This window comes from Muscardinus avellanarius (assembly GCF_963383645.1).
Source record: "Muscardinus avellanarius genome assembly, chromosome: 2".
NCBI lineage: Eukaryota > Metazoa > Chordata > Mammalia > Rodentia > Gliridae > Muscardinus > Muscardinus avellanarius.
This window is the reverse complement of record NC_137787.1, coordinates 55,530,221-55,555,595: the sequence shown is the minus strand read 5'-3', so window position 1 is coordinate 55,555,595 and position 25,375 is coordinate 55,530,221. Positions and strand designations below refer to the sequence as shown.

The 25,375-nt window shown below is 35.9% G+C and overlaps 1 protein-coding gene across 1 annotated transcript in view; it reads left to right on the top strand.

The window, feature by feature from the left end:
• Positions 1-557: 557 nt before the first annotated feature.
• UBE2E3 (ubiquitin conjugating enzyme E2 E3) overlaps positions 558-25,375 on the top strand; it is a gene marked incomplete at its 5' end in the record, with an annotated part of 82,345 nt that continues 57,527 nt past the window's right edge. Inside the window, 2 exons of the mRNA XM_080688991.1 lie at positions 558-751; positions 2,528-2,578. Coding sequence (XP_080545117.1) covers positions 558-751; positions 2,528-2,578 — 245 coding nt within the window. The remainder of the gene's footprint in view (positions 752-2,527; positions 2,579-25,375) is intronic.

Here is a 25,375-nt window from a genome sequence, read left to right as displayed (position 1 = left end):
CCCCCCACCCCCTCCCCGTGTGTGGTGTTTAAAGGGTTTACGTGCACCGAGGAGGGATCGCCACCTTAAATAAGCATATGGGCGATTAACAGGGTATGTTTTCCTCTTGGGAAGGGAATTTGGTAGCTCTGACCGGTGTCAGTCTGTAAATATTTAGACGTTATTAGTGAGTTTTTAACATTTTTCAGCGGGATCTGTTATTTACAACGTGTCATATGTTATTAATGCTCGTTGCCTAAGTTCCCTGGCAAATCTGTTTCGTGCCTTCTGAGAAAGTAGACAATTGATAGATTGTCCAAGGGATGGAAAAAAATGTGAGTGGGTTTTCTAACTTGAGTTTGGTAAATCCCTTAACGTTGGCGTTGTAAGACTCATCACCTCCCCTGTAACCTTGCGGTGCAGTAAGTGTGAACACTTTGGAAGCCTTTGCAAACCTAAAGTCACCCTACGATTTTAGGTGCATAGTAAAGGAAGAAAATGGTGTTGATTAATGTCCTAGATTTAACATTTCTCCCCTGCTTCTCTTTGAAAGTTTTAGAAGACATAACTTCACCAAGATGTCCAGTGATAGGCAGAGGTCCGATGATGAGAGCCCCAGCACCAGCAGTGGCAGTTCCGATGCGGACCAGCGAGACCCAGCCGCTCCAGAGCCTGAAGAACAAGAAGAAAGAAAACCTTCTGCCACCCAGCAGAAGAAAAACACCAAACTTTCTAGCAAAACCACTGCTAAGTTATCCACTAGTGCTAAAAGGTAATGTGTAAGAGGAGGATTAAGCACATTGTCAGATTGTCTTCCAAGCAGAGGGATGCTTGTGTTGGTTGTATACCAGTAGCTATAGTTCAGAAATATTCCACGGTTAATTTCATTTGTACTTGAATGAATTGGGATTCTTTAGGTGGCATATAAGTGACCTCACTAGAATTATACTTTAAAGCAAACTTATTCTGTACTTTGGTAAAGTTCAGGATGAATGTCCTGGGTAGAGATTGGGCTGATGTTCTGACAGACTGCAAGGAAAATTTGGTGAACCCAAACTAGATGATACATTGAAGATGTTTCCTTTTGTGAGTCATATTCTTTTTAAGTGAAATTGACATATGTAGAGATCAGCAAGGTCTCTCTTGATGAAACTTAATGATCAGAAATGATTACATTTGCTAGAAAAATTTTAAATCCTTGGCTGTGGCTGTGTTTGAAAGCAGGTTACAAATTGTGCTTAGAATTTGCTTTTAGTTTTACAAACAAGGTTGTAAATCCTGCAGTACAGGTACAACTTTCTGAAGTTATAGTTATCCCTCCTTGCTCTTGTGAGGGCAAATAGAACTGAAAAGTAGCCATTTACAATTTTAGATGTCACTTGTAGATTGAAAACTTTCATTGTCCTTTTGCCTCTTCACTCTAAAACTTGTGGATATGCTTGACATGTTAATAATACTCAACAGTAGGACAAACATATTTTGTTGGGTATAAGTGAAAGATCATTTGTTTCCTGCTGACTCTATTTTCTGTGATGGCAAAAAGAAAAAATGGGACTCCATCAATGGCAGTAGTATCCAGTGCAACTCTAGTAATTATGCATAAATTGTATCTTTAGCATTACCTAGTATTGACATTTTGTTGATTTTTATTGATCCAGAACTAAAGGAAAAAGGAAATGCAGAAATTGATCCAAGAATTGTTCTACATAGTGATTCAGAAATATTCATAATTTTCTGTAGATTTTTACCATTAATCAAGTATTAAAAATTCGAGATGTTTTATTGAACAGCAGCAGTCTTCGAAATACTTTGAAATCCATCTCTATTTGTAATTTTGTGGAGAGGAACATATCAAACACATCTTAAGTTTTGAAAGCATTTTAAATTTGAAGGAAATCAGATTGCTTCCCTTTCCCCCTTTAACTAAATGTACCCTTTAACTAAACGCAACACATCTTATCCTCTTTTCTCCAAAATTATTAAATTTAAGTACTGTCCCTAAGCTTAAAGGAAATAGAAGTAGTTAAATAAGAATGCCAGCATAGTCTTTGGAAGTTTTTCATGTAAATTTTAAACTTTTTTTTTGACAAATAAAATATTGTCAAACTATTAATGTGTTCTTACAGTAGTAGCTCGTTAGTTTTTACCACAGTAAAAGTGACTTGAAGTCATTGTGAAATATTCTAGTGCTTTCCCTCCTCCTTTTTTGTCTCATTTGCATATAAGCTTGAAAAGAGAATTTCTTTGGTAAAAAGTGTTTTAAAATAGATTTTATATTCTTTATTGAGTAGTAGTGGAGGAGTATTTCTCAAATCAGGTGTAAATGACTTATCTATTGACAGTAGCAAGTGAGGAAAAAAGCTGTAAAGTTTCTGTTAAGGGATTTGGGTTATGCCTTTGAGAACAAAGAGGAAGCAGCCATGTTAGCATTACTGAAGGCAAAGCCAGCCTTGCATTTAACTGCATGGTGGTAGAGGGCAGTGTAATTCCCCGGTTATTCTGTAGACTACCTCAAATCCTTTTTTGTCTGTTCTCATTTCACTAACAGAATTCAGAAGGAGCTAGCTGAAATAACCCTTGATCCTCCTCCTAACTGCAGGTAAGAAACAAATTTTGTTGTTTTGATTTTAAATTGTGGGAGAAAGCATTGAGAGTTTAACGTATCATCCTTGGATATATATGTGCAGCAGAAAAGGCTAAGCTACATTTGCTTCCTTAGAGCTTTGCAAGTGCATTAAACTAAACTGTCAAAGTGAATTAAACAAAATTGGGAGAAAAATACTCTTTAGCATGTATCATATATTGTGAACTTATGAATACACTGATTTTGTGCTTTTTGCTGAAATTGGTATGATTAGTGCTGATTTTTCTGTTGTATTTCTGTGAAACATGTTTATTCGCATGTATATTGCAGAAACTTCTAAAATTTTAAGATTTAAGTTACTGCTTGTGTGTAATCTGAACTGACCTTCCAAATTTAGGAATTGCTGAATGTGGTGTTATAAAATGTAAATGCAGTAAAGAGGAGTATGGTTTTTCTGTTTGATTTATTCAGTAACTTGCCCTAGCAAATGTTACTTGCCAAGCTAATGGTTTCAGTTGTTTTCTAGAGAATGTCTTGTTGGGATTATTTTTTAAGCAAATTTTGTAATTAGTTGGGAAAATTCTGAGTAAGTAGTAAGTGATTTGGAATCGTAAGAATTATTTCAGGAAAACTCAGGTAGAGTAATGTAAAATTATTGGTTGGCATGAGAGATGCATTGAAAGTAGCTGATTGATAGTGTTTTTCATTGCATCTTACATGTGCTTGGTTTGTTTTTAAACAGTGAGTATAGCTCATAAAATTAATCCTGTTTAGAGAGCAATAGTGTAAATAATTTGCATAGAGAGATGTACTCAAGACTAAGAGGGGCTGTTGTAATTAAGGCACTATTATGGTTTGATGCAAAAATGTTTGTGTCTAACCTGTGTTTTTGTTACAAATTGTGTTCATTTAATGTTGATCAGACTAGTCTCCAAAGTCTACTTGAGACATCATATGGTGTAGTCTATTTGCTTCTTATTGTGCTGTGTTAACCATATCCTCAATTAAGGTGATCTGATCCTGATTTATCCAGTGAATTAGCGACTTATATTTGTAGTTTAAACAATTTTAGTTGTGAAAATAGGCATTAATGTGAATTATAAACAGATAGTGCTATGTCAGATATCAAATTATTAGTTAAGAGCTGTGCTGTCTAATAATGTATCCACTAGCTATACCTGGCTATTGACTGTTTCTGTTTTTGCTAGTCCAAAATGAGATGTGCGAAAATGTGAAATACACATTAGATTTCAAAATCTTAATATAATAAAAGAACACAAAATTTAAAAAGACATATATCAAAATGTGAAGTTTGATGTTTAATGAATATTATTAAGATTAACTTCAGTTTATCATTGTGGCTTATATTTTTGTTGAACAGTGCCTCTTAAGAGAATTAAGTAAAACAGAGTATTTTCCTTCTAGACTTCTAAACGGTCTGTCAAATCTGTAGTCATTTAAGGAGGTCAAGTTAAATTTGCTCTGTGGAAGAATCACTTAACTTGCAGAGTGTATTTTGATATTTCCCATTATGAAAAATGTAAAGATCTAGCAATTTAAAACCCTTAAAATGTTTTAAAATTGCACATGAGGTCAAACTTTCTTAAAGATTTCTGTTGATATTCTTCAAATGACATAAACTAGTGTATGCGCATATGTCTAGAGATCACAGTAGACATGTGTTGAATGCCCTCAGAGCAGTAGCCTAGAAACCTCCTTCACATGTTTAACCTAGGAATGTTTCCACAAGGTTACTGATGATTATTTTAAAGGGAGTAGAATCTGTCTATGAGTTAGAAAGTAAGTTTCACTTACATATTTTTATATACTGGATTTTAAATAGTTTGTGAGATGATGCTTAACATTTAGTTATTAAACAAGTGAAATAACATAGAATACTGATCTATTTGTGTTGTCCCTTGTCACAGTCTTTGATGATTTTCAGCTATTTCAGATGACATCCTTTAGTTATTCTTTCATACTTGAGAGGTGTTTTTTTGTGTGTGACTATAAGTGATTAAAGAGGAAATACAATCTTAAGTGTTGGTGTAGGAGATGGGAAGTTGCTTCTTATTACTTTGGGAATAGGCCTTTTTTCTATATATCTCACAGGTTAAAAAAAAAATCCAGGTAATTTGTGTGTCTTTGGATTCTTTTGGTTAGGAAAAGGTCTAGACCTTGTCCTCAAGAGCAATTTGGAATATTAAGTGTTGAGTGGAGGCATTTCAGAGTCTCTATAGTAAGCCTAAATTTGTATTGTGTTTTTGCCTTGAGGTCAAATACATGTTAGATTGTGGTGGTAATGTGTTTTTAATTCGTATGTGTATAAGTAAGAATTTTAACTTTATGGTGGTTGTATGGTTTAAATCTGTTAATTTATTTTGTAATAAAAATGGGATTTCACATATATAAGTATGTTTAGAATGTGGGTTCATATTGCTTAAGATGTTTGAAATCTAATACTTTCTACTTTCAAGTCTAGTTATTTAATCAGAATTCCATTATGGTTTGGAATATGATTTTTACAAGCTTGTCAAAGTATGTGACAGATTTAATTCTTAGGGAAGAAATGTAAAGTATGTCTGTGTACATTTAAGAAAAAGTTGAATGAAGTACAGGAAAACTCAGTAAAACCAAAATTACTCAGACTTGAGAGATTTCTTGTAAATCTTTTCCATTTTAATTAAAAGAATAATTTCTAGTCATGTAGTTAGGTCTCATATACATACACACAGACATCCAGGGTAATAGAGTAGATTTAATTCTCAAATTAAGTGTGTGGCTTTAAACATGTTTGATTATAGCCAGGTGTGGTGGTGCATACTTGTCATTCCAGCACTTGGGAGGCTGAGATGGGAGGATTACAAGTTTGTAGCCAGCCTCAGTGACATGAGACCCTCTGCACCTTAAACCCTGCTCCAAAATAAACAACAAAATCGGTGTGGGAGTGTAGCTCAGAGGTAGAATTCCCTTGAGTTCAATCCCTATTACCCTACAACACACAAAAGAGTTTATGTTTCAATAGGATTGAAAAAAAATTTTCCTGATAGAAAGCTTGATAAAGGTGTTGTTAGTGTTATTTCTGACATTTCAGGTTTTAGGTATTGGGGAGTCATGGGCCAATGTATTCTATACACAGGGATATAATATTTATTAGCTTAAATTTATACTCTTTATATCCTGTGTTTTACATTAGTGTATAAATAATTGATACACCAATGAGAATAAAGGGAATTTGTGGGCAGTCAGTTCTGTTTTTTAGAGAAAGAAAGTTATTGACTAGAATTGTTAAGTAATGTGTTAGGATATTTATGTTCTATTTATTTCCCAAAGGGCATTCTTGTTTAAATATAGTCAGCTTTGGGCATACAAAAAAAGTTTAGAAAGATACTGAGTTTCTAACTTAATAGCCATTTTTCTCATATGTGAAAGAGTACAAATAACACTTCTGAAGTATTTGCTAATATTTTATATTGAATCTCTGTTTAAAAAAAAAAAGACATTCTGGGGTATTTGTAAATACTTTTTGGGTTTGGGAAAGGCCTTAGTGGGGATAGTACAGTTTCAAGTTTGTATTATGAATAGTATGTTGATGAGTAAAACCTGAATCCAGATACCATGATACTAGCAAGTTTTGTTAGCTTCTTTTTTTTAAAAAACAAGAATAAGTTCTAAACCAGAAGCTGGCAACCCTTGCTCATAAGTCTTAATTGTGTGAGGAAGAACTCTACTTCTTTCTGATAGTTGCCATTCTTTCTGCCATTTTCCAGCTTAGACTAGAACTTTGCCATTTTTAAGGTGATCACAGACCAGCAGAGTCTGTCTGCATCACTGGTGAGATTGTTAAAAGTCAGAATGTTGCTTCTACCTAACCAGAGGCACCAAGTCGGTCTGAATTAACAGGATTCCCAGCCGAATTCTCTGTTAAGGTTTGAAAATTCTGGACTTGGAGCATGACAGACTGACTAGGTTTCCAGTCATGCTCTGCCATTTACTGGCATGTCACTTTGCTTAAATTAGAGGATGTTTTTGTCCTTCAGTTTCCTCAGTTGTAAAATGGTTAAAATGACACCCCTTCCACCTTAGAGGACTGTTATAAGGGTTAAGTGAATATATTTAAAGTTTCATAACAGTAGAAATTGATTCAGTGAAGTAGCCACAGCATGATTTAGTAGGAAAGACAGTTTAGCAGCATGCTGTTTCATGCTCTCATAAACATCCTACAAAAGGAAGAATTTATCTTAATTAATTTATCACCTAATTATTGAGTACTTATCAAACTGTTTTTAATGTTAGTAAAGGCAGTTCCTTGGAACTTGAGTAAGAAATGAAATTGTCAAACACATTGGGTGTAAATAAACAAATGTTATATCCTTTTAAAAATATCCATAATGTTAGTGAAATTTATTCAGTTACGGATGCTGTTATTGGTGAAGTATACTAAAAATTTTTAGATAGGGATGACGGTTATGTTTTTCTTCTTTATAAATATCCCATTTAAAGATTTGTGATTTTACTGAAAATGTGATTGTATGAATATTTTTAAATTCACACTCAAAATGATATGGTTTATCAGTTCCTTAAACATGGTATGAAATTCGAGGCAAAACAGTAACTTTGGATTGGAGAAAATTTATATTTTTTATAATTGTGTTACTTAATATGATTATTTAAAGATTAATAGCTGTTTTTGTTTATAAACAGATTGATAATCACAGTAACCCTGATCCCCCCATATATACTAGTACAGAATGACTTAGTACTAGTGTTATTAAAAACATTTTCCAAAGGAGTGACTGACTGTATTAAAAGATTATTCCTCTCTTTTAAAGTTCACTTTTTAAATTAGACATCTATACATTCATTGCAGATACTTTAAGTAGAAAGTAGGTGAAAACATTGTGTGTTTTTTTAGAAGTTAAATGATTATTTTGCCACTACATGCTGCAGATGGTTGTTTTCCTTTTTGTAGTTAACCATTTGGTACCTTTTTCTCTCCTTTAATACTTTGCTCTATCAGCAGCTGGATTATGTTTAGTTATCAGGAAAATCAACAAGTCTTATTAGAGCACAAGGACATTCAGATCAAGAAGGGAGAACATGATCTTGTATTCTTTTCTCTACAAATATGAATTTAAAATACCCAATAAAATCACTTCAGATCTAGAGAAGTAGAAAATGATTTCTTTTTCCTCCTATACTTTTGACAGGGAATTATGCTTGGGGACATAGAAACCAGAAGATGAAATGTCTTTAAATTTTTAATCTTTTGCATCTGGTGGTTCTTAACTAGGACAGTTTTTGCTTCTCCCCCAACACTCATTGTAGGGGGCTGTTGTTTTTACTGGAGATGTTTTTGCTTTTCAGCACTGGAGAAGGGGGATACTATATTTAGCAGGTGAAAGCCAGAGATGATGCTGTTTACCCTTCAATGTATAGCAAAGAATTGTGTGAATGAAAACATCTGTAGTACTAAGGTTGAAAAACCCTGCTATAGATATTTGTTCCTATATGTTGCTTTTTGAAATTTTGAATAATTTACTTCTGTTTTCCTGCTTTGTTAGTGATGCCTGATTAAATACATTGACCCACACCTTCCTCCATCCTAGTGTCCCTACTGCCTGTCAATCCCATGCTAGAATTACATGATATGCTTGCTATCTGTATGTGTGTTACTTTTTGTGTGAAACCACATGAATAGCTACCATGAGTACTTGCTAAATTAAGGTTTTTTGAGGTCAGTGATGCTTGTAGCAGTATTTCTATTTTTTTATATCTTCTACCAATTAGTAATACCTCTGTATGATCTAGCTGTAGACTGATTGTATCTATTATGTTCTACTAGGAATCTTGAAATAACATCAAGGAGAAATATCACTGGAAAATCATCAACATTCAGTTTTACATTGCATTATGTATTGGTTAGAAAGCCATGTGCTGTTCATTTGGTGTTTGCGTTCATCTTTAAGACGATTTAGAAGCTACTTCCGTTCTATTATCACAAGTCCACAATCCTTTATTTCAAACTCTTGGTGCCAGATGTATTTCAGAATGCAGAAAATTTCAGGTTTTAGAAAGGTCACATAATTTGACTTATTGTATGTAGTATCCCCTGTAGTACTCCATAATCAAATACATTAATATTTTACACCAAGAAATTATGAATATTCATACTAAGTGAGCTAAGTAAAAGCTACAAATAGCTTCATAGTTGGTGTTGCTACCAGGTGATTTTGTGTCACCCTTAATTACCTTAAAAGTATTTGTGACCCCATATTACTTCTAGTTTTATAGTGATAATGACTGCAACTACTACTCATCGTGAAAGGGTGTTTTATAGTCTTGCTTTGCTTTCCTTTTCATCTGTTTCTTAATAGCTGATTTTAGTTTCTCAGTTGTTATTTCTGGAGCATTGCTTTTTTTATTTTATAATTTGTTTGCTTAACTAGAACAAATGTTAGATTCTTGATTTTAGAATTCTTTTTTCTTAAAACCAAACTGTAAATACAAGTTTCTTTTAATGTTCTGTGTATATTGGATTACTTTTCCACTTTGCTTTCAAAATAATTAACTTTTAATTGTTGTATTATCTAGGTATACAAAATTACACAGAAAAGAAGAAACCCTTTATGCAGAAAATTATACTTTAATACTTATAAGTATTAAGATACTTTAACACTTAAAAATAAAACATGCCATTTTTATATGTTCATTTTGTCTTGTAGTATTTACGTACAATTAAGCTATAAAATGAGACATTAAGTTTTGCTAGCTGTGTTATGATTACAAACCTAGGTTAGTGGCTTGACATATAAAGGTTTATTTCATTCATATTAAGTCTACTGCAGGTCCACACACTCCTGGGCAGCTCTTCTACTTGTTAAGTCAGATTCATGCTGCTTGTATCCTGTAGTTAGGCCATTTGAAATGTGTGTCCAGGCAAGAGCTGGAGGTTCAAATGCCAAATTTAAATGCTTTGGTCTGGAAATAAGGCATGGATTAGTCATACAGCCTTGACTACCAGCAAGGTGGCTAAAAAATATGAGGGAGTATATGGATATTTAGTGAAAGATCCATTGCTCTGACATAAAGGATATGTACTTCCATGAATAGGCAACTTTCACCCTCTTTTCAGTAGTAATTGAGTACCAACCTGGCATTGTACTAGGTTCCACAGTACAATAACCTATTAATACAGTATTTTATTTAATTCTCAAAGCAACTTAATGAAGTAAATATCTTTATTTTTGCTTATATTTCAAAACAATTTAAGAATTACTGAGACACTTGCCAGATGTCATATATGTAGTACATATATATGACAGATCTAAGGCATAAATCTAGGCTTACTTATGATGGTAACAATTTTTGCTTTTATACAGTACTGTTTGAAAAAGCTGGTATAAGCATTCAGCGTTGATTGTAGTCCTGTGGTTACATGCTTAGTATATCACCTTGGTTTTCTTATCTCTTGAGGGATCCAAAATACTGATCCTGTAGGGCTTTAGAATCTGGCAGGTAAGGTCTAGTAGTGAGTTGAAGCAAGAAGAGCATCTTTCTTTAGTTTAGAGGTGTTAGCTCTTTATATTTTTCCTTTCATTTCCTTTCTTTTTTTCCCCCCTTCATTCAGAAGTATTTTTTTTTTTCAGGGAGCATTCCCAAAGTTGTCAGCTCTCTTGTCCTCTTTCTTTTTAAGGACAGAGGAAAGGAATTGAATGTGATTATAGTGGAAAAAGTAAATCTTTCCTGCTTTGTAGTTCATTGTTTATGGCTTTCTTGTAGGTAAAAAAAAGCATATAAAATTTACCTCTACATATTTTTCTCTGGGTTACTGTGAAACAGTCCAAAATTTATGGAGTGTTTTGAGGCTGGAAACAATTCTCTGCAGATAATAATTCTTTGTGCTTTATAAAGGAAAGCTCCAATCACATAGCATTTTAGAGGATTTTTAAAGCTCATAAGTCAGCAACATTTGCATGTGTTAATCTTTTAATACTGGTACCAGTTCTGAATTTTTTAGAAATTTGGCTTATTAGTTTCTTATTTATTTTCAGTACTTTGAAAGTTTTATTTAAATACTGCTTTTTCCTAAACTTGTGATTTTATGCAAAAAGTATTTCCAGATAATAAAATTTGCTTTTTTCTAATAAGTCTCTATATAAGAGAAGCTGGTTTCTTTGAGCAAAACTAGCCTAATGTTCTGAGGGTTTATATAGCTCCTTTTTTGTGTGTGGCACTGGGGATATAACCCAGGGGCCTTCTACCTCCAGGCCCTCAGACCTGTTTTATTTTTTATTTAGAAACAGTGTGGCTAAATTGCTGAGAACCTCACTAAGATGCTCTGAGGCTAGCTTCAAACCTGCACTCCTGTCTCAGCCACCCAAGTGCTGGGATTACAAGTGTGTGCCACCAAGCCTGGCTATACAGCTCATTTTAGGTCAATGAAACTAGTGAGTTTTATGGATCAGATCTGTGTCTTCTCTCCTGTTTAAATGTAATAATCTGTCTTTTCTCTTGTTTAAATGTAATATTAAAAGCCGGGCGTGGTGGCGCACGCTTGTAATCCCCGCGCTTGGGAGGCGGAGACAGGAGGATCACGCAGGTTCGAAGCCAGCCGTGCTGGCGTAAGAGACCCTGTTTCAAAAATATAAAATAGGTCTGGGAGTGTAGCCCGGAGGTAGAAGGGCTTCCAGGAACCCCAGTACCACCAAAAAAAAAAAAAAAAAAAAAAAAAAAATGTAATATTAAAGTTATCATTCTAAAGATTTGAGATTTTTGTCTCTGTTAACATTGATTTTACAAGCATGCATAGGTAAATAGCAGAAGCTAATTTATGGCATCTATTTTGGATGCAACAGGTTTTAGTTAACCATCAGAATAGTATCACTACTGAGGGTCAAATTTTTAGGATTGTTAAAATTTTTAAAATGCTAGCCTCTTCTGCTTGGTTTTTGGTATATATAATAATTTTTTAAAATTTTATAATTATCTGCAACAAATAACAATTTTAAAAGGAATTAGGGTTTCACAGTACAAACTCATTGTTTGAGGTTTAATCTACCTGTTTTGGAGGTATTCTGACCGCTTATGTCATTCCAAAGTTTCTCTGCTATTTCACTGTCTCTGAGTAAATATACCTTATCATTCTGTTTAAGTTCCACCTTGTCTGGGGAAAAATAAAGATATCTCTAGTCCAAAATTGCTTTGGGGAGTATAGCTCCATATCTTGCTGTGAATGAGAGGCCTAGGGAAACATTAATTTTGTTATTTTATTTTATTTATAAATCATCATGATGATCCTTCCTTTACACCCATACTTCTGTTTGTTCTGTTTGTTCCCTTTCTGAAGGTGATTATTTGCAGTTTTGCAATTTGAATTTTTACAGGCCTTTTACAAATGGATTATTATTTTATGTTGAGTTTTAGTACGTCAAGAATCCCTTTATGCAGAGTACCCAAGAGAATGGATCTCAGAAGATTGTGACTACATATTTTTATGGCTTTCTGTTGCTTTCTGTAGTCTTCTCAGTTAACAGCGACAACAAAATATATACGGTACTATAAGCACTAGCCTTATGATTTTTTTCTTGTTTCACACTATATTCTAAGTATTGTGGGTTATTTGTTGGATTTGTGATACAAATGCTTGTACTAAATTTACCTGGTATCACAATGAAGAAAAATGGTATAATAATGAAGTAAAACCTGGCAGTTAATTACTTTAAACACAAAATTAGGGTCATGTGACCTAAATGGATTTCAGTGGCAATTTTAACTAGTGTACCTTTAGTTTTTATTTTATATATACCAGTGTCTTTTAAAAAAAATTAAAAGATTTTTTTTGTTGTTGTTGTACCTTCCGAGATGCTTAATATCCCTGTTGCTATTAGTGGACTTTGTTAAAATATTATGTTCTTTTTTAAATCCTAAAATATAAATATGTTGCAAAATGACATGTTCCAATCACTTTTCCCTTCTGCTGAGGTTTATTAACTTTTTCAATTATATTTTTATTATAGAGAATTTGCAACATAGGAAGAAAGACTAGTATGAACCCTAGTGTTGCTTTCATCCTGTAGCAATAGCTATCATTGTTTTCACCCTTCCATATCATATTAAACCACATCTCAACATTATTTCATTTGTATTTTTAAAGATAAATCTATCTTACTATTCATTCTCAAGAGATAAGAGACTCCCTTTAACCATAACAACATTTATAACTAAGTACTTTTATAGTAGTACTGTAATTATTCAAATTTACAAGTGTCTCATGAGTATGAGACATATATCCCTCCTCTACTTATTTGAATCAGGATCCACATAAGTAGGTACATTGTGAGTGATTGATATGACTTCTGTATTTTCTAAATTGTAAGCTTCTCCTCAATTTATTTTTTCATTTTTGCAATTATTGAAGAAACATGGCTGTTTTCTAGAGTCTGTATTTTCCTTATTGCATTCCTACCATGTAGTTTAATATTTATTTTTGTTTTCAGCATTTTTTGTAAATTTGAGGACAAATCATGAGGCTTAATGAAATTCAAGCTGAATTTTCTTTTTTTTTCTTCTTTTGGCAAAACTTCTTCATAGGTGGTAGTACGCTTTTCTATCTGGAAGCATCTAAGATTTGACTGTGTTTCTGTGATATTAGCAGCCATTGGAATACATCTCTAAAGAAACACCTTCATGTTCTGTTTGGTTACCAGTCCTGTAAGTTACATAGTAAAGACAATAAATGCATATTCTTTTTCCTTTGTTTACCAGATTTTGTTTTGGCTTCTTTCTTTTTCTAAATAATGAGTTGGTTTTCTAGTGTCCTTTTCAGAATCATTAATTCATACTTTTTGTGTTTAGTCTGGCAGTATTTTTGTATGTTGCTGTTGTCTTTACAGGACTTTCTAATTTTAAATACACTTCAAGTTAAATTATCTTGCTTTGAGAAAACTTAGTTGTATAAAAACTGCCTGGATATATTTGATGGTAAAATAATGCAAATTAATGCATTTGACTTAACTGTTGCCCTAGATATTATTTTAAAAACTTAATACTTATTGAAACTATTGTAATAAACATATGACATTTTTTAACCCACTCTGTCACTTGTGGAAAGATAATTAAGTTAGCATTAGAATAACTGAAATATTTTCATTGGAACTGGGGTCTCAAGTTTTGAATTAAATGGAACAGTAGATTCATGTGAAAGGTGAACCTCTAACAGAATCAAATTAATCACAAGAATTGAATTAAAAATTAACCCTCTTGTTTCCTACAAGGCAAGCAGCTTTTTAAATGTTTAGTGTTTCTCATGGGGCACCTTAGGCATTTTCGGCTGGATTTTGCTTTGCCTTGGAGGATATTAAATGTTCATAAACCCAGCTGACTAAAATCTACCTCATTATGTTGTGGCTATTCCACCCACCCCCAGTTTTTAAGTGTATGGGGTCAGGGAATGATTTATCATTTCCATTTGCAAATTTCTGATCTAGATTCCACATTGTAGTGACAGCACACCATAAGGCTATAATAAACTATTTTTATATAGCATCACTTTCAGTAATACATAACTTTTAATAGATTTTTATGTAAAGTCTATCATGACCAAGTTTGTGTGGTTTTTACTGCATATATAATTATCTGTTATGTCAAAAATACTTTTTTCTCCAGCACATTTCTTACTTTCCCTTGCTCTGAAGTCACATAGTAAATTTGAGCTTTGTGATGAATTTAACATGTTTATGTGCATATACTCTTGTCAGTATGTGATGTTTTTTATGCTTGCAATCTTTTTGTTTGTGAATTTTATTTTATGTACAGGAAAACCTGTTTTCTTAATAGGTTTTTCTGTTAGCTAATTACCTTAAATGGTGCTTTTCCTTTTCTCTTATTTCTAATCTTTATCCAATTCTTAATCTCTTTGTTCTGAGAGATATTTTTTAAGCCTGTTTTATTTTGTCATTTATTTTCTTCTCTTTAACCACTTATCTTTATGTGTGCGTGTGTGTGTGTGTGTGTGTGTGTGTGTATAGCCCGTTCTCCATTTAGTGTGTTATATTTTCCTTGTCTTTTTATAATCTGGTTTTTCCTAATCCATTTATTTCAGAAGGATCATTTGGTAATCTTGTCAGTATTTTGTTCATTTGACTCATTCTTCATACTTTTGTATACCCACCTTATAACTTTAGTTTCTTTTTTTATTTTTGGCAGAACTGGGGATTGAACTCGGGAGCATTCTACCTCCAACATATACCCCACTAGCCCTATTTTTTTATTCTTTATTTTGAAACAAGATCTAAGTTGCGGAGGGCCTCACTAAGTACCTGAGGCTGCCCGTCAAACTTGTGATCTCCGCCGCCCAAGTACTGAGATTACAAGTTGCGCCACTATGCCTGGCTTCATCTTCTTCTTTTTTGATGTTCCAGAAATCTCTCTTCTTACTACATTTTATTATTTAGTGTTTCTTCCTATAGGCTATAATCTATTCTTTTCATCCTTGTATCTTTTATCCTTTCTCATCTCTGCACTCATATCACGTTATTTCACTGCTTCCTTTTGATTATGGAATTTCCTCAGAATCTCAGTGGTTGTTTACCAAAATTTTCTGTGTTTGGGTCCTAGATTAACCTTTATTTTCATTTTCTATTATGTATAAAAGCCCTGTGTCCTAGCAAAAGTGAAGTGTTTCTCACCCCCTGGCTATAAAGTGTGTTTTCTGGGCTCTGCACCATCGTTTATCTTCTCTCATTTCCTAGAATAGCTTTTATCCTTCAAATCCTAAAGATACTTTAATGTCTATTTCAATCCTGTGCCTTGTTGTGAAGCCTTTCCTTTACATATCTTACAAGAGACTTACATGCTATTTATTTCACTGGTACTTACTGCTTCTTGTCATGTTCCCTTGCTTCCAAAATGCAGTAGGCACAAGAACTGGGTACAGATTTTATGTTCTTTTAATTTTAGCTCTTAGTATAACACCCTTACACTAAATATGAAAATAACACAGTTGAAATTTAGTTGAAAGTAGTTCTGAGGCTAGTACCAAGCAGTGCTGTTTTGACCATATATCTTGGTTTACGTATATTATCTTTGAGTAAATATTAGTACAGTTTTTCACTTTCAGAATTGCCTGTTTGTATGATAAATTATTGGATCAGGTTACTGTAATGCTATAAATGGGTGGTGTTCAGATTGGGCTTGATGAATCAAGAGATTGTTGTAATGAGAAATTACCTAAATCAGAGATTATGGTTGAGTAGATTGAGCGTGGCCTAAGAAGGTATATTTTAAGAAGCATGTCCAAAGATTCCATAAAAGTGGTCTTATAATCATTCTTTGAAAAATAGCCCCCTGAGGCGTACAGCTTTTGTTGGGTAGGGAGAATGGGGAAAAGTGCAAGAGAAGATAACTGAACTGCTGTTTTTCTTTAATGAAGCTAGAGAAGAACAGGTAAGAACATGTTCTACTTGATCTAAATGGCTAGGTATTTTCTAACCTAAGCACCCCTATACTTTGCTTTTGTCATTAACATAGAAACCTTTTAGTGATAGGATGTGGGGGAGTCCATGTTAGAACATTAACCCTAAGTGTTTGAGTTAATGAAAGCATGAACATTTACAGTGAACAGCTAAAAATTGATGCAAATAATAACTTTGTAAAATGTAGTTTAGAATAAGATTGAGTGAGCTAGAACACTGGTTCCCTAAATCTTACTAGTAGGTATTTCCAAAGAAAAGAGTAAAAAAATCTTTACAGTAGTCCTTCCTACAGATAAAGAGGTGAGACATCAAAACCATGAATTAATTAGTTATTTTATAAATAACACCTTTCAATTCACAGTTTATATATTAAATACTTTTTTCATAGATTTAAGGTGAGATGTCTTAAACTTAAAGGGGTGGATAAGTTTCTATGTTATCTTTTATTCTGGAGCATAAGAAAAGATGGAAAACTACTTTAAACATATTTTGAGTCAAATATGGTTCAAATTCTCAAGCGTCAAACTAGTATTACTAATAAATGTTTAATTTCACTGATGAACAAGATTATTAAAATTGTAAGAACAAGAGGATTTCATTTATTATGATATCCCTCTCCACAATAGCAAGGTTGTTGGTTCCTAGGCTTCCAAGAATGGCAGTTTCTGGTACTCTGATTTATATACCACAACAATATGCTAAAGAAGAGAAATTGTTGAGTACTTTAACATATACCACAATGTCAAAAAGAAGCATTTGGTATATTTTATCTATCATTTGTGATGAATTAATCACTTGGATTGTTTCTACCTTTTGGCTACTGTAATTAGTGTTGTAAAGAACATTTGTATACAAGCATTAGTTTGAATACCATTTTGGGGTATATTTTTAGGAGTGGAGTTGTTATGACAGGTGACAATTTCTCTGTTCAATTTGGAGAATAACTATAGAATTTCTTTTTAAAAAGGCTGTGCTGTTTTGTGTGTGTGTTTTGGGGTGTGGGAGGGTGGTACTAGGGATTCAACCCAGGAGCATTCTACCTTAAAGCTACACTTCCAGTCCTTTTTATTTTTTGTTTGGCGAACCTTATGTTTCAGGCAATTCGCCACCATCAGTGTATAGGGGTTTCAGTCTCTCCACATCCTCACTATACTTTTTTTTTCTATTTTTTAAAATTATAGCGATTCTGGTGTGTGAAGTGGCATCTCATTGTCATTTTAATTTGCGTCTCTAATGACAGATGTTCAGCATCATTTGACATATTTTAGCTAATTCACAGTTTAAATGTAGTGGAAGAGTTCTTTCTTAAAACATTGTGCTTTCTTTTGCAAAAATCCCAATATTCAGTTTATTGAAAATACTTGGATTATTCCTTTTAAATTATTTAGAGGGAAAGGCAAGAATGCTTCATTGTGTTACATAGGGATTATAATACAGTTTGAAAAAGAAAATAAAGACAAAGATTGAAGTACTAACCACCTCAACCCCAAAACAGAACAGAAAAAATGATAATAAAAAATTATCCTGATTAAATCTAGGACATCCAAATGACTCAGATAAAGGGCTTCAGAGTTAGACAAATATGAGTTTAAGTCCCAGTTTCACAGTCGAGTCTGAAAACATGAAAAAGTTATTTACCTCTTCTGGTTCTCAGAAATATGGGTAATCTTACTTCATTTTCTTGATTTTATTAGGTACTATATACCCGTTGTATATAATGCATAATGTTTAGTAGTGGTAATGGAAAAATAAATAAGCATGTTTATGAAAGAACATTTTGAAAAATGAGATACCAAAACCAATTGTAATACAAAGATATATTTTAAAAAGTGGTTCAGCACACACCTTTAATCTCAGAACTTCAGAGGCTGAGATAGGAAGATTGCAGGTTCAAGGCCATTTTTAGCAACTTAGTAACCCTGCTTCAAAAAAATTGCTGGGAATGTAGAAAGTCCTGGGTTCAACAGGGGAAAAAAAAAGTGGTTTGGGCCCACAAATAGTAATAATCCGTGGGATAGACTGAAATATATTATACAGTAAGATAATTGTTTTGTTTCTCTAGTAAGACTAAGACCATTAGGTTCAGCAGCTATCTTTTGTTCTCTTCATTCTCACTGTGTTAGCTCTGTTTCTAGCACATGGTGAACGCATGCTTATTGTTTTAACGTTTTGCTGACTATATGTTCAGATTGGGTCACAGTGTACACTTTTTTAAAAAATCGTTGAGCAAAGTGTGGTGGCTCATGCCTGTAATCCCTCCACTTGCGAGGCTGAGACAGGAAGATTACAGGTTCCAGGCCAGCCTCAGCAACTTAGGGAGACCTAGTTTCAAAGTAAAGAATAAAATAGAGTTGGGGATGTGGCTCAGAGGTAGAATACACCCCTGGGCTTGATTCTCAGTACCATTAAAACAACAACCAAAATACCTCCATTAGAGTAGCTTTTTAAAACAGAGGGTTGTCTATTGAGAGTGATTGAAATTTGCATATGTAAAGTGATTTAAGAAAATTGTTAATCACATCTTTTAAAACATAAGCTCCAGATAGTTGAAAAATCTTACATATTGTAAAATGTCAAGCTGTTGGAAACTTTGGAAAAATGAATGTATTTGGTTCTACAACATTCACATTGTAAAACTCCAGAGAGTACCAGTCACACTGCATTCTATTCAGTGTAGCACAACCCGGAGTGCAGTGTGAAGAGTACTTGCTGGAGTTGCACACTGTGGTGGACATGAATAGACTCTAAAGAATAACTGTAATTTTGAATGTATAAGCAAATCATAGGAAATGGTTGAAATTCCAGTAAGTAAAGTAAGAATTCTTGTGCTTTGTAAAGAAAAAAATTAAACAGAAAAATGTTTACATCAGTATCACAAAAAGTATGTATTATACATAAAGTTAACTCATCAGTGATAAAAGTATCATGATTCACTATGATTACATGAAGATAATGAATTCATACAAGCTCTTAAAAAGGCGAAAAATAGAAACAGCTTTGGAGTGATTGCACTCCCTTAGATTGCTTCAAAAACCTGTTGAAAGCAATAAACCAACTCTTCAGGAAAATATTTGAGATTTTGGGGCTTTGGAGACCACAGTGTCTTTTAAACTCTAATTTCACAAATGTGAATTAGTACATTTCAGGTAAATTAGTGTGAATAATTGAAAAAAGATAAAATGTGTCACATATTTTCTACTGTAAATTGCAGATAGATGGAAATATAGGAAAGATAGGAGAGAAATATCAGCGTAGCATTCAGAAAGTCGAGAACTTGGTGTTTGAAAGTAGCATTTTAAAAGCTTAAAAGGCTGAGGAAGAGAAACATACTATATTTTCTTTGTTTAGGGGAAGTCCTTCTGCTCTCCCACTGTAAATATGTAGAGTAGGAGAACGGGAAGTGGAAATCTGACAAAAAAAGTCAATTTGGAGAAAGGGTGGGTTGATAGAATGGGCAGAAAAGTGAAGGAAAAATAAAAGATTAGAAGTCTGAAGTGATCTCACAAGTTCTCTTAGAAGGTTAGGGTCTTGAAGGTTAAGATCTTGTCATGTAAGGGCCATAGGAAATGTTTGTAGAGTATTGGAAAGAGGAATTAGAATTTAGAAGGTAGTAGATGAGCCTATAACTTGAATTGTGGTAGTTAAAAGATATCTGGGTAACTGACCAATGAATGATGTTTGCAGGACAACAATCTGGATGCAATTCACCTTTCAAATCTATTTAAATACACTGTTTTCAAATATAGATGGGGGTTTAAATTTTTTAAAATTATTTTATCCTCTAAGAAGATAATGCTATAGTCACTGTTAAATATTCGGTGATGAGGCTGGGCATGGTGGTGCAGGTGTGTAATCTCAGCACTTGAGAGGATTGCAGGTTCATACCCAACCTCAGCTATTTAGTGAGGTTCTCTGCAACTTAGACCTTGTTTCAAAATAAAGAATTAAAAAATAGGGCTGGGAGAGTGTAGCTCAGAGGTAAAATGTCACAGGGTTCAATTCCTAGTAACACACGCAGGCATACACGTGTGTGTGCACATACACAAAAGATCAAAAAAAAAAATTAAAAAAAATGGTTGACTAAAAATCATGTTTCTCCACTTCTTTGGATGTTTACTAAGCTATACTTTTCTAGCTGTTACACCTAGATTCAAAGGCATGATTATTCCGAGTGCCAGACATACCTTATAGAAGCCCAGGTGGCATTAAGTGGAAATGTGTGTGATCTTTTACACCTAGCTTTTGATGGCTAGTGAAGTTTTAGGGATTAGATTGGCATTATGGTTGGTCTGTCAGTCACCAATCAAGTTGGTCTATCTTGGAATGGATTTGTTTTAATAGATTTCAGGTTTTAATGAAAATGCATATCTTATTGGCTGCATGTGAAAAGCACTGGGACATTGGTAACCACATAATTATCTTCTGATCTATTTTCAAGTGTAGTTTATATTAATTAATGTTTACTTTATATTTCTCAATAAGGTTTCCTAAGAGATTTATAAAAATACATAAAAGGGTGACAAGAAATACAGAATAAATGGAGTGCCTACCAGTTTACAAAGTCTCTTTTATAAGACTAGGAATGATAACAAATGCAGAAAATCTTTTAAGACCATAGATTTGAATGTCATAGTTTAGAAGAGTCCTTTTCAATGCAAATATAATATAAACCACATATGTAATTTTTAATTTTCTAGTAGCCATATTAAAAATTAAAAATAAATGTGGAATAACTTTGAGTAATTTTAAGTTAGATATCAGAGTGACTAATTTAACTAATATGACTAATATAAAAATTAGTAATGAGGTGTGTCAGTGCTAGAGTCCTTATATGACATGAGCAAGGCCCTGGCATTGATCTTCTGAGATATTACTGTTTTTTTTTTGTATCATACTTTTGAGGTCTACTATATATTTACAGTTAGTTTAGGTCAGAGTAAGCATATTTTAAGGACTTAAAAAGTCACAGGTAAACAGTGGCTCTATGTTAGAATATTTGCCATATATTCTTTCACCTTTCATGGTTTGTCTTTCGTCCCCTCGTACCTTTTCTATTGTGTATAGATTGCAAGAATTGGGACACCCTAGTTTGTGAAAGTGAGATTAACAATCTTTCTTGGCTAAAAGTAATTAGATACGAAAGATGAAAAGAAGGCTCATTAGTTGGTACAGAAAAGATTTGGTGTGAAACAAGTAACTCTCTGCCCATGAATCTTTATATTATGTTATCTTATGTAGTATATGTATATTTTTTGTTTTGAGAGTTTTTGAGAAAGGAAAATATATGATAAGCATAATTTTTGTGATAGCAAGTATATTTGGCTTAAGTTGGGTTTCTAGATGGAAGAGTTTGTTTAGTAAGGGGGTTATTTGGGCTCCTATCCTGGCCTTGGAGGCCCCAGCTCCGGCCTTGCCTCAAGGCAGGCTCTGATCCCCACCTTGCTGGCACCGGCACCAGCCTAACCCCTGGGCAGGCTCTGATTCAGGCCTCGGAGGCCCTAGCACCGGCCTTGCCTCACGGCACACTCCGATCCCGGCCTCATTGGCCCTGACACTGGCCTAACCCATTGGCAGGCTTCAATACTGGCCTCGGAGGCCCCAGCACCGGTCTTGCCTCATGACAGTCTCCGATCCCGGCCTTGCTGGCCCCAGCACCGGCCTAACCCCTCATCAAGCTCCGACTTTGCCTCACGACAGGCTCAGATCCCGACCTTGCTGATACTTGCACCTGCCTAACCCCTTGGCAGGCTCCGATGCCGGCCTCAGAGGTCCCAGCACCGTCCTTGCCTCACGGCATTCTCCAATCCCGGCCTCGCTGGACCTGGCACCAGCCTAACCCATCGGCAGGCCCCGATACTGGCCTTGGAGGCCCCAACACCAGCCTTGCCTCACGGCAGGTTCCGATCCCAGCCTCACTGGCCCTGGCCCCAGCCTAATCCTTTGGCAGGCTCCGATCCCAGCCTCGGAGGCCCCAGCGCCGGCCTTGCCTCATGGCAGGCTCCAAACCTGGCCTCGCTGGCCCCAGCACTGACCTAAGCCCTCGACAGGCTCCGATCCCAGCCTTGCTGGCCTCAGCAACGGCCTTACCCCTCAGCAGGCTCCAATCCCGGCCTCGGAGGCCCCAGCACTGGCCTTGCCTCACGGCAGGCTCCGATCCCTGCCTCGCTGGCTCTGGCACCGGCCTAACTCATTGGTGGGCTTTGATCCCGGCCTTGGAGGCCCCAGCACTGGCCTTGCCTCACGACAGGCTTTGGTCTCGGCCTCGCTGGCCCCGGCACCGGCCCAACCCATCGGCAGGCTCCAATCCAGGCCTCGGAGGCCTCAGCGGCCTTGCTTCAACACAGGCTCCGATCCCAGCCTCGCTGGACATGGCACCAGCCTAACCCCTCGGCAGGCTCCGATCCCAGCCTCGGAGGCCTCAGTAGTGGCCTTGCCTCACGGCAGGCTCCGATCCCGGCCTTGCTGTCCCTGGCACCGGCCTAACTTTTGGCAGGTTCCAATCCTGGCCTCTGAGGCCCCAGCACTGGCCTTGCCTCACGGCAGGCTCCAATCCCAGCTTTGGTGTTCCCATCACCAGCCTCACCCCTCGGCAGGCTCTGATCCGAGCACCCTCTTCACCTAGCAATTGTCCCACATTCCGAGGGTGCGTGGTGGTAGTATTCTGCCTCTGGGGTTATTTCTTCAAAAGTTCCATGTGCAATGCATCAGATCTCTGCCTTCCCTGAGTTCTGGCTGCTGCCATTGCCACTGCCTCCACCATTTCAAATCTTTCCCAAGCTCTTTTTTCACTCTGCATGTTGTCCAGTGTTCCTAAGCATGCATGGCCGTAGCGTTCCTCGTTTGGGGTAATTTCTCTAGAAGATAGGTTGGTAGGATCAGATTTCTGCCTCTCCCAAATACAAGTCTCCATCGCCATCGTGGCAGCCGCTTCCAATATCTCCTTACTCCTAGGTCTCATCTAAACTCTCTCCTTACAAGTGATGTCCAGGATTCTTAAAGATCTAGAGAAGAAGCAGTCCTCCTTCGCGGGGAATTTTTCCAAAAGTTCCAGTTCAGTTGGATAAGTTTTGTCTGCATCTCCAGTATCCTGGCAGCCACCGCGGCCATCTTGACCCCTCTCCAATATTTTTTTTCCTTTTTCTTTTCCTTTTTTTCCTTTTTTTTTTTTTTTTTAATAAGAGAAGACAGTATGTTTGGTTCGAGGAGGTTGTGGGATCAGGCACTTGGTAGCACTGTGGCCCAGACCCTGGTTCTTCTGGAGGTCCGGCATGCCCTGCGTGACCCCTGCCTGGAGCCCAGGGACTTGAGACCCGGGTCCCGGCTTTTCCAGGGGTCCGATGTGCCCCACACGACCCCCGCCCAGGGCCTAGGGCCTTGCAACCCGGGCCCCGGTTTTTCCAGGCTTCCAATGTGCCCTATGTGACCCCGCCCGGGGCCCAGGGTCCTGCGACCCGGGCCCCGGTTCTTCCGGGGGTCCTGCATGCCCCGCGTGACCCCCGCCCGGGGCCCAGTGCCTTATGACCTGGGCCCCGGTTTTTCTGGTAGTCCGGTGTGCCCCATGCAACCCCGCCCTGGGCCCAGGGTCCTGCGACCCGGGCCCTGGTTCTGATATCTTCTATTTCACCCTAGTCCTCATCTTTCTCTATTAGGGTAGCTCAGTTAACCTGTTTTATACCTTGGAGACATTTGGTTGCAATATCCTGGTTTATAGCTTCCTCTTAACAGAACTGTTGAAGAATTTGTTATGATTATATAATTGTACATGTTTCTCTGCTCCATTTAACATATCTACTTTTATAGTTTTAATAATTTGAGTATCTATGTCTTAGTACTTTTATGAATATGAAATTACATTTGAGTTGCGAAATGGCAAAGATGTTTATAAAAGATTAGGTTAATTAGATTTTCCAAATGCCTTTATGAAAACAAGTTAACTTATTAGTTAAATTTCAGGTGAAAGTCTTGAACTATTTTAGAAAAGCCCAAGGCCAAGATTTTGGCTTATGTATATAACTATAAAGTACTTGGTAGCACTGTGGCCCAGGCCCTGGTTCTTCCGGAGATCTGGCGTGCCCCGTGTGACCTTAATACCAGTGGTTGGTCTAAGGCATAGGAGGTTGCCATACCTGAAACAGAACGAGTGAGAACTAAAATTTAGCACTAGGGTAGGAAAGTTTTTCTGACAAGATTCTCTTGATTTGGCATTAGATTCAAAAGTATAGAGGTTTGCTCATGTAAGCTTGCCCTTACTTGATTTACAGGGGCTCTACTTTAACCAGTGTATATTTATTTAGTTCAGATTTTGTCATCTTCCCCTATATTTCATGAAGATTAATACTTCTCGGTCTAGAGTGATATGATAAAGCACAATATTTTCATTTAACATTGAATTTCAGATCAACAATGAATAATTTGAATATGTCCCAAGTGTACATGGGACATTTTAATATGCATACTATATATTAAGAGCATATGGAACACTTTTTGTTTATCTGAATTGAAATTTAACTGGGTGCTCTGTTTCTCTCTAATTGAAATTTCTATGTAATTAGAGATTAATAGGCAGTTGTATGAAACACTTTAGAGAGATTTTACTGTATTTTTATTTGCCAAATGTTAATCTTCTCTGGGTTCTTTGGTACTTTTGGTGTTTTATAATGAGAGCAGACTAGTCTGAGGCAAAGAGAAGTGGCTTGGAACTAAGTAAGCCTTAGTTCACCCTTTTCTTTCTTCCTTTATGCTTGGAAAGACATGGGCAAATGACTGTGAAACATTGTTCTCTAATGAGGAGACCCACCTTGGAGCTGAACTTAAATTAGTCCATTTGGCCTTTCGTTGGATAAGTTTTTGTCTCCTACCACCTGTGGAGGAACACTGCCTGAACATATTTTTTAAGCCACTTCCTAGAAAGCATCACAGTGAATAGAGGTAAGTGGAACAGAAGGTGCTACTGCAGTGTCCTTTCTACACCAGTGCTATCCAAAAGAACTTTCTATAATAGTAGAAGTGTTCGATATATGCCATATGTGGGAATTGAGTACTTCAGATATGGTTAATGTGAATAAGGAACTGAATTCATAATTTAATTCTAATTATTCTAAATTTAAATACCACATGTAATGCCTAGCATGTCAAATGGAGATTTGAACCTTTGCCATTATTTCTAAAGCTATGGAATAGACAATTTATCCTTGTTCCCCAAGCATCCAGTAAAACTAAAACCACAAATACAGTATTTTGTATTCTGAATCATTGATTCAGTCCAGCTTTTTTTTTTTTTTTTTTTTTTTCCCCCCCAGTACTGGTAATTGAATCCAGGGGCATTCTACCTCTGAGC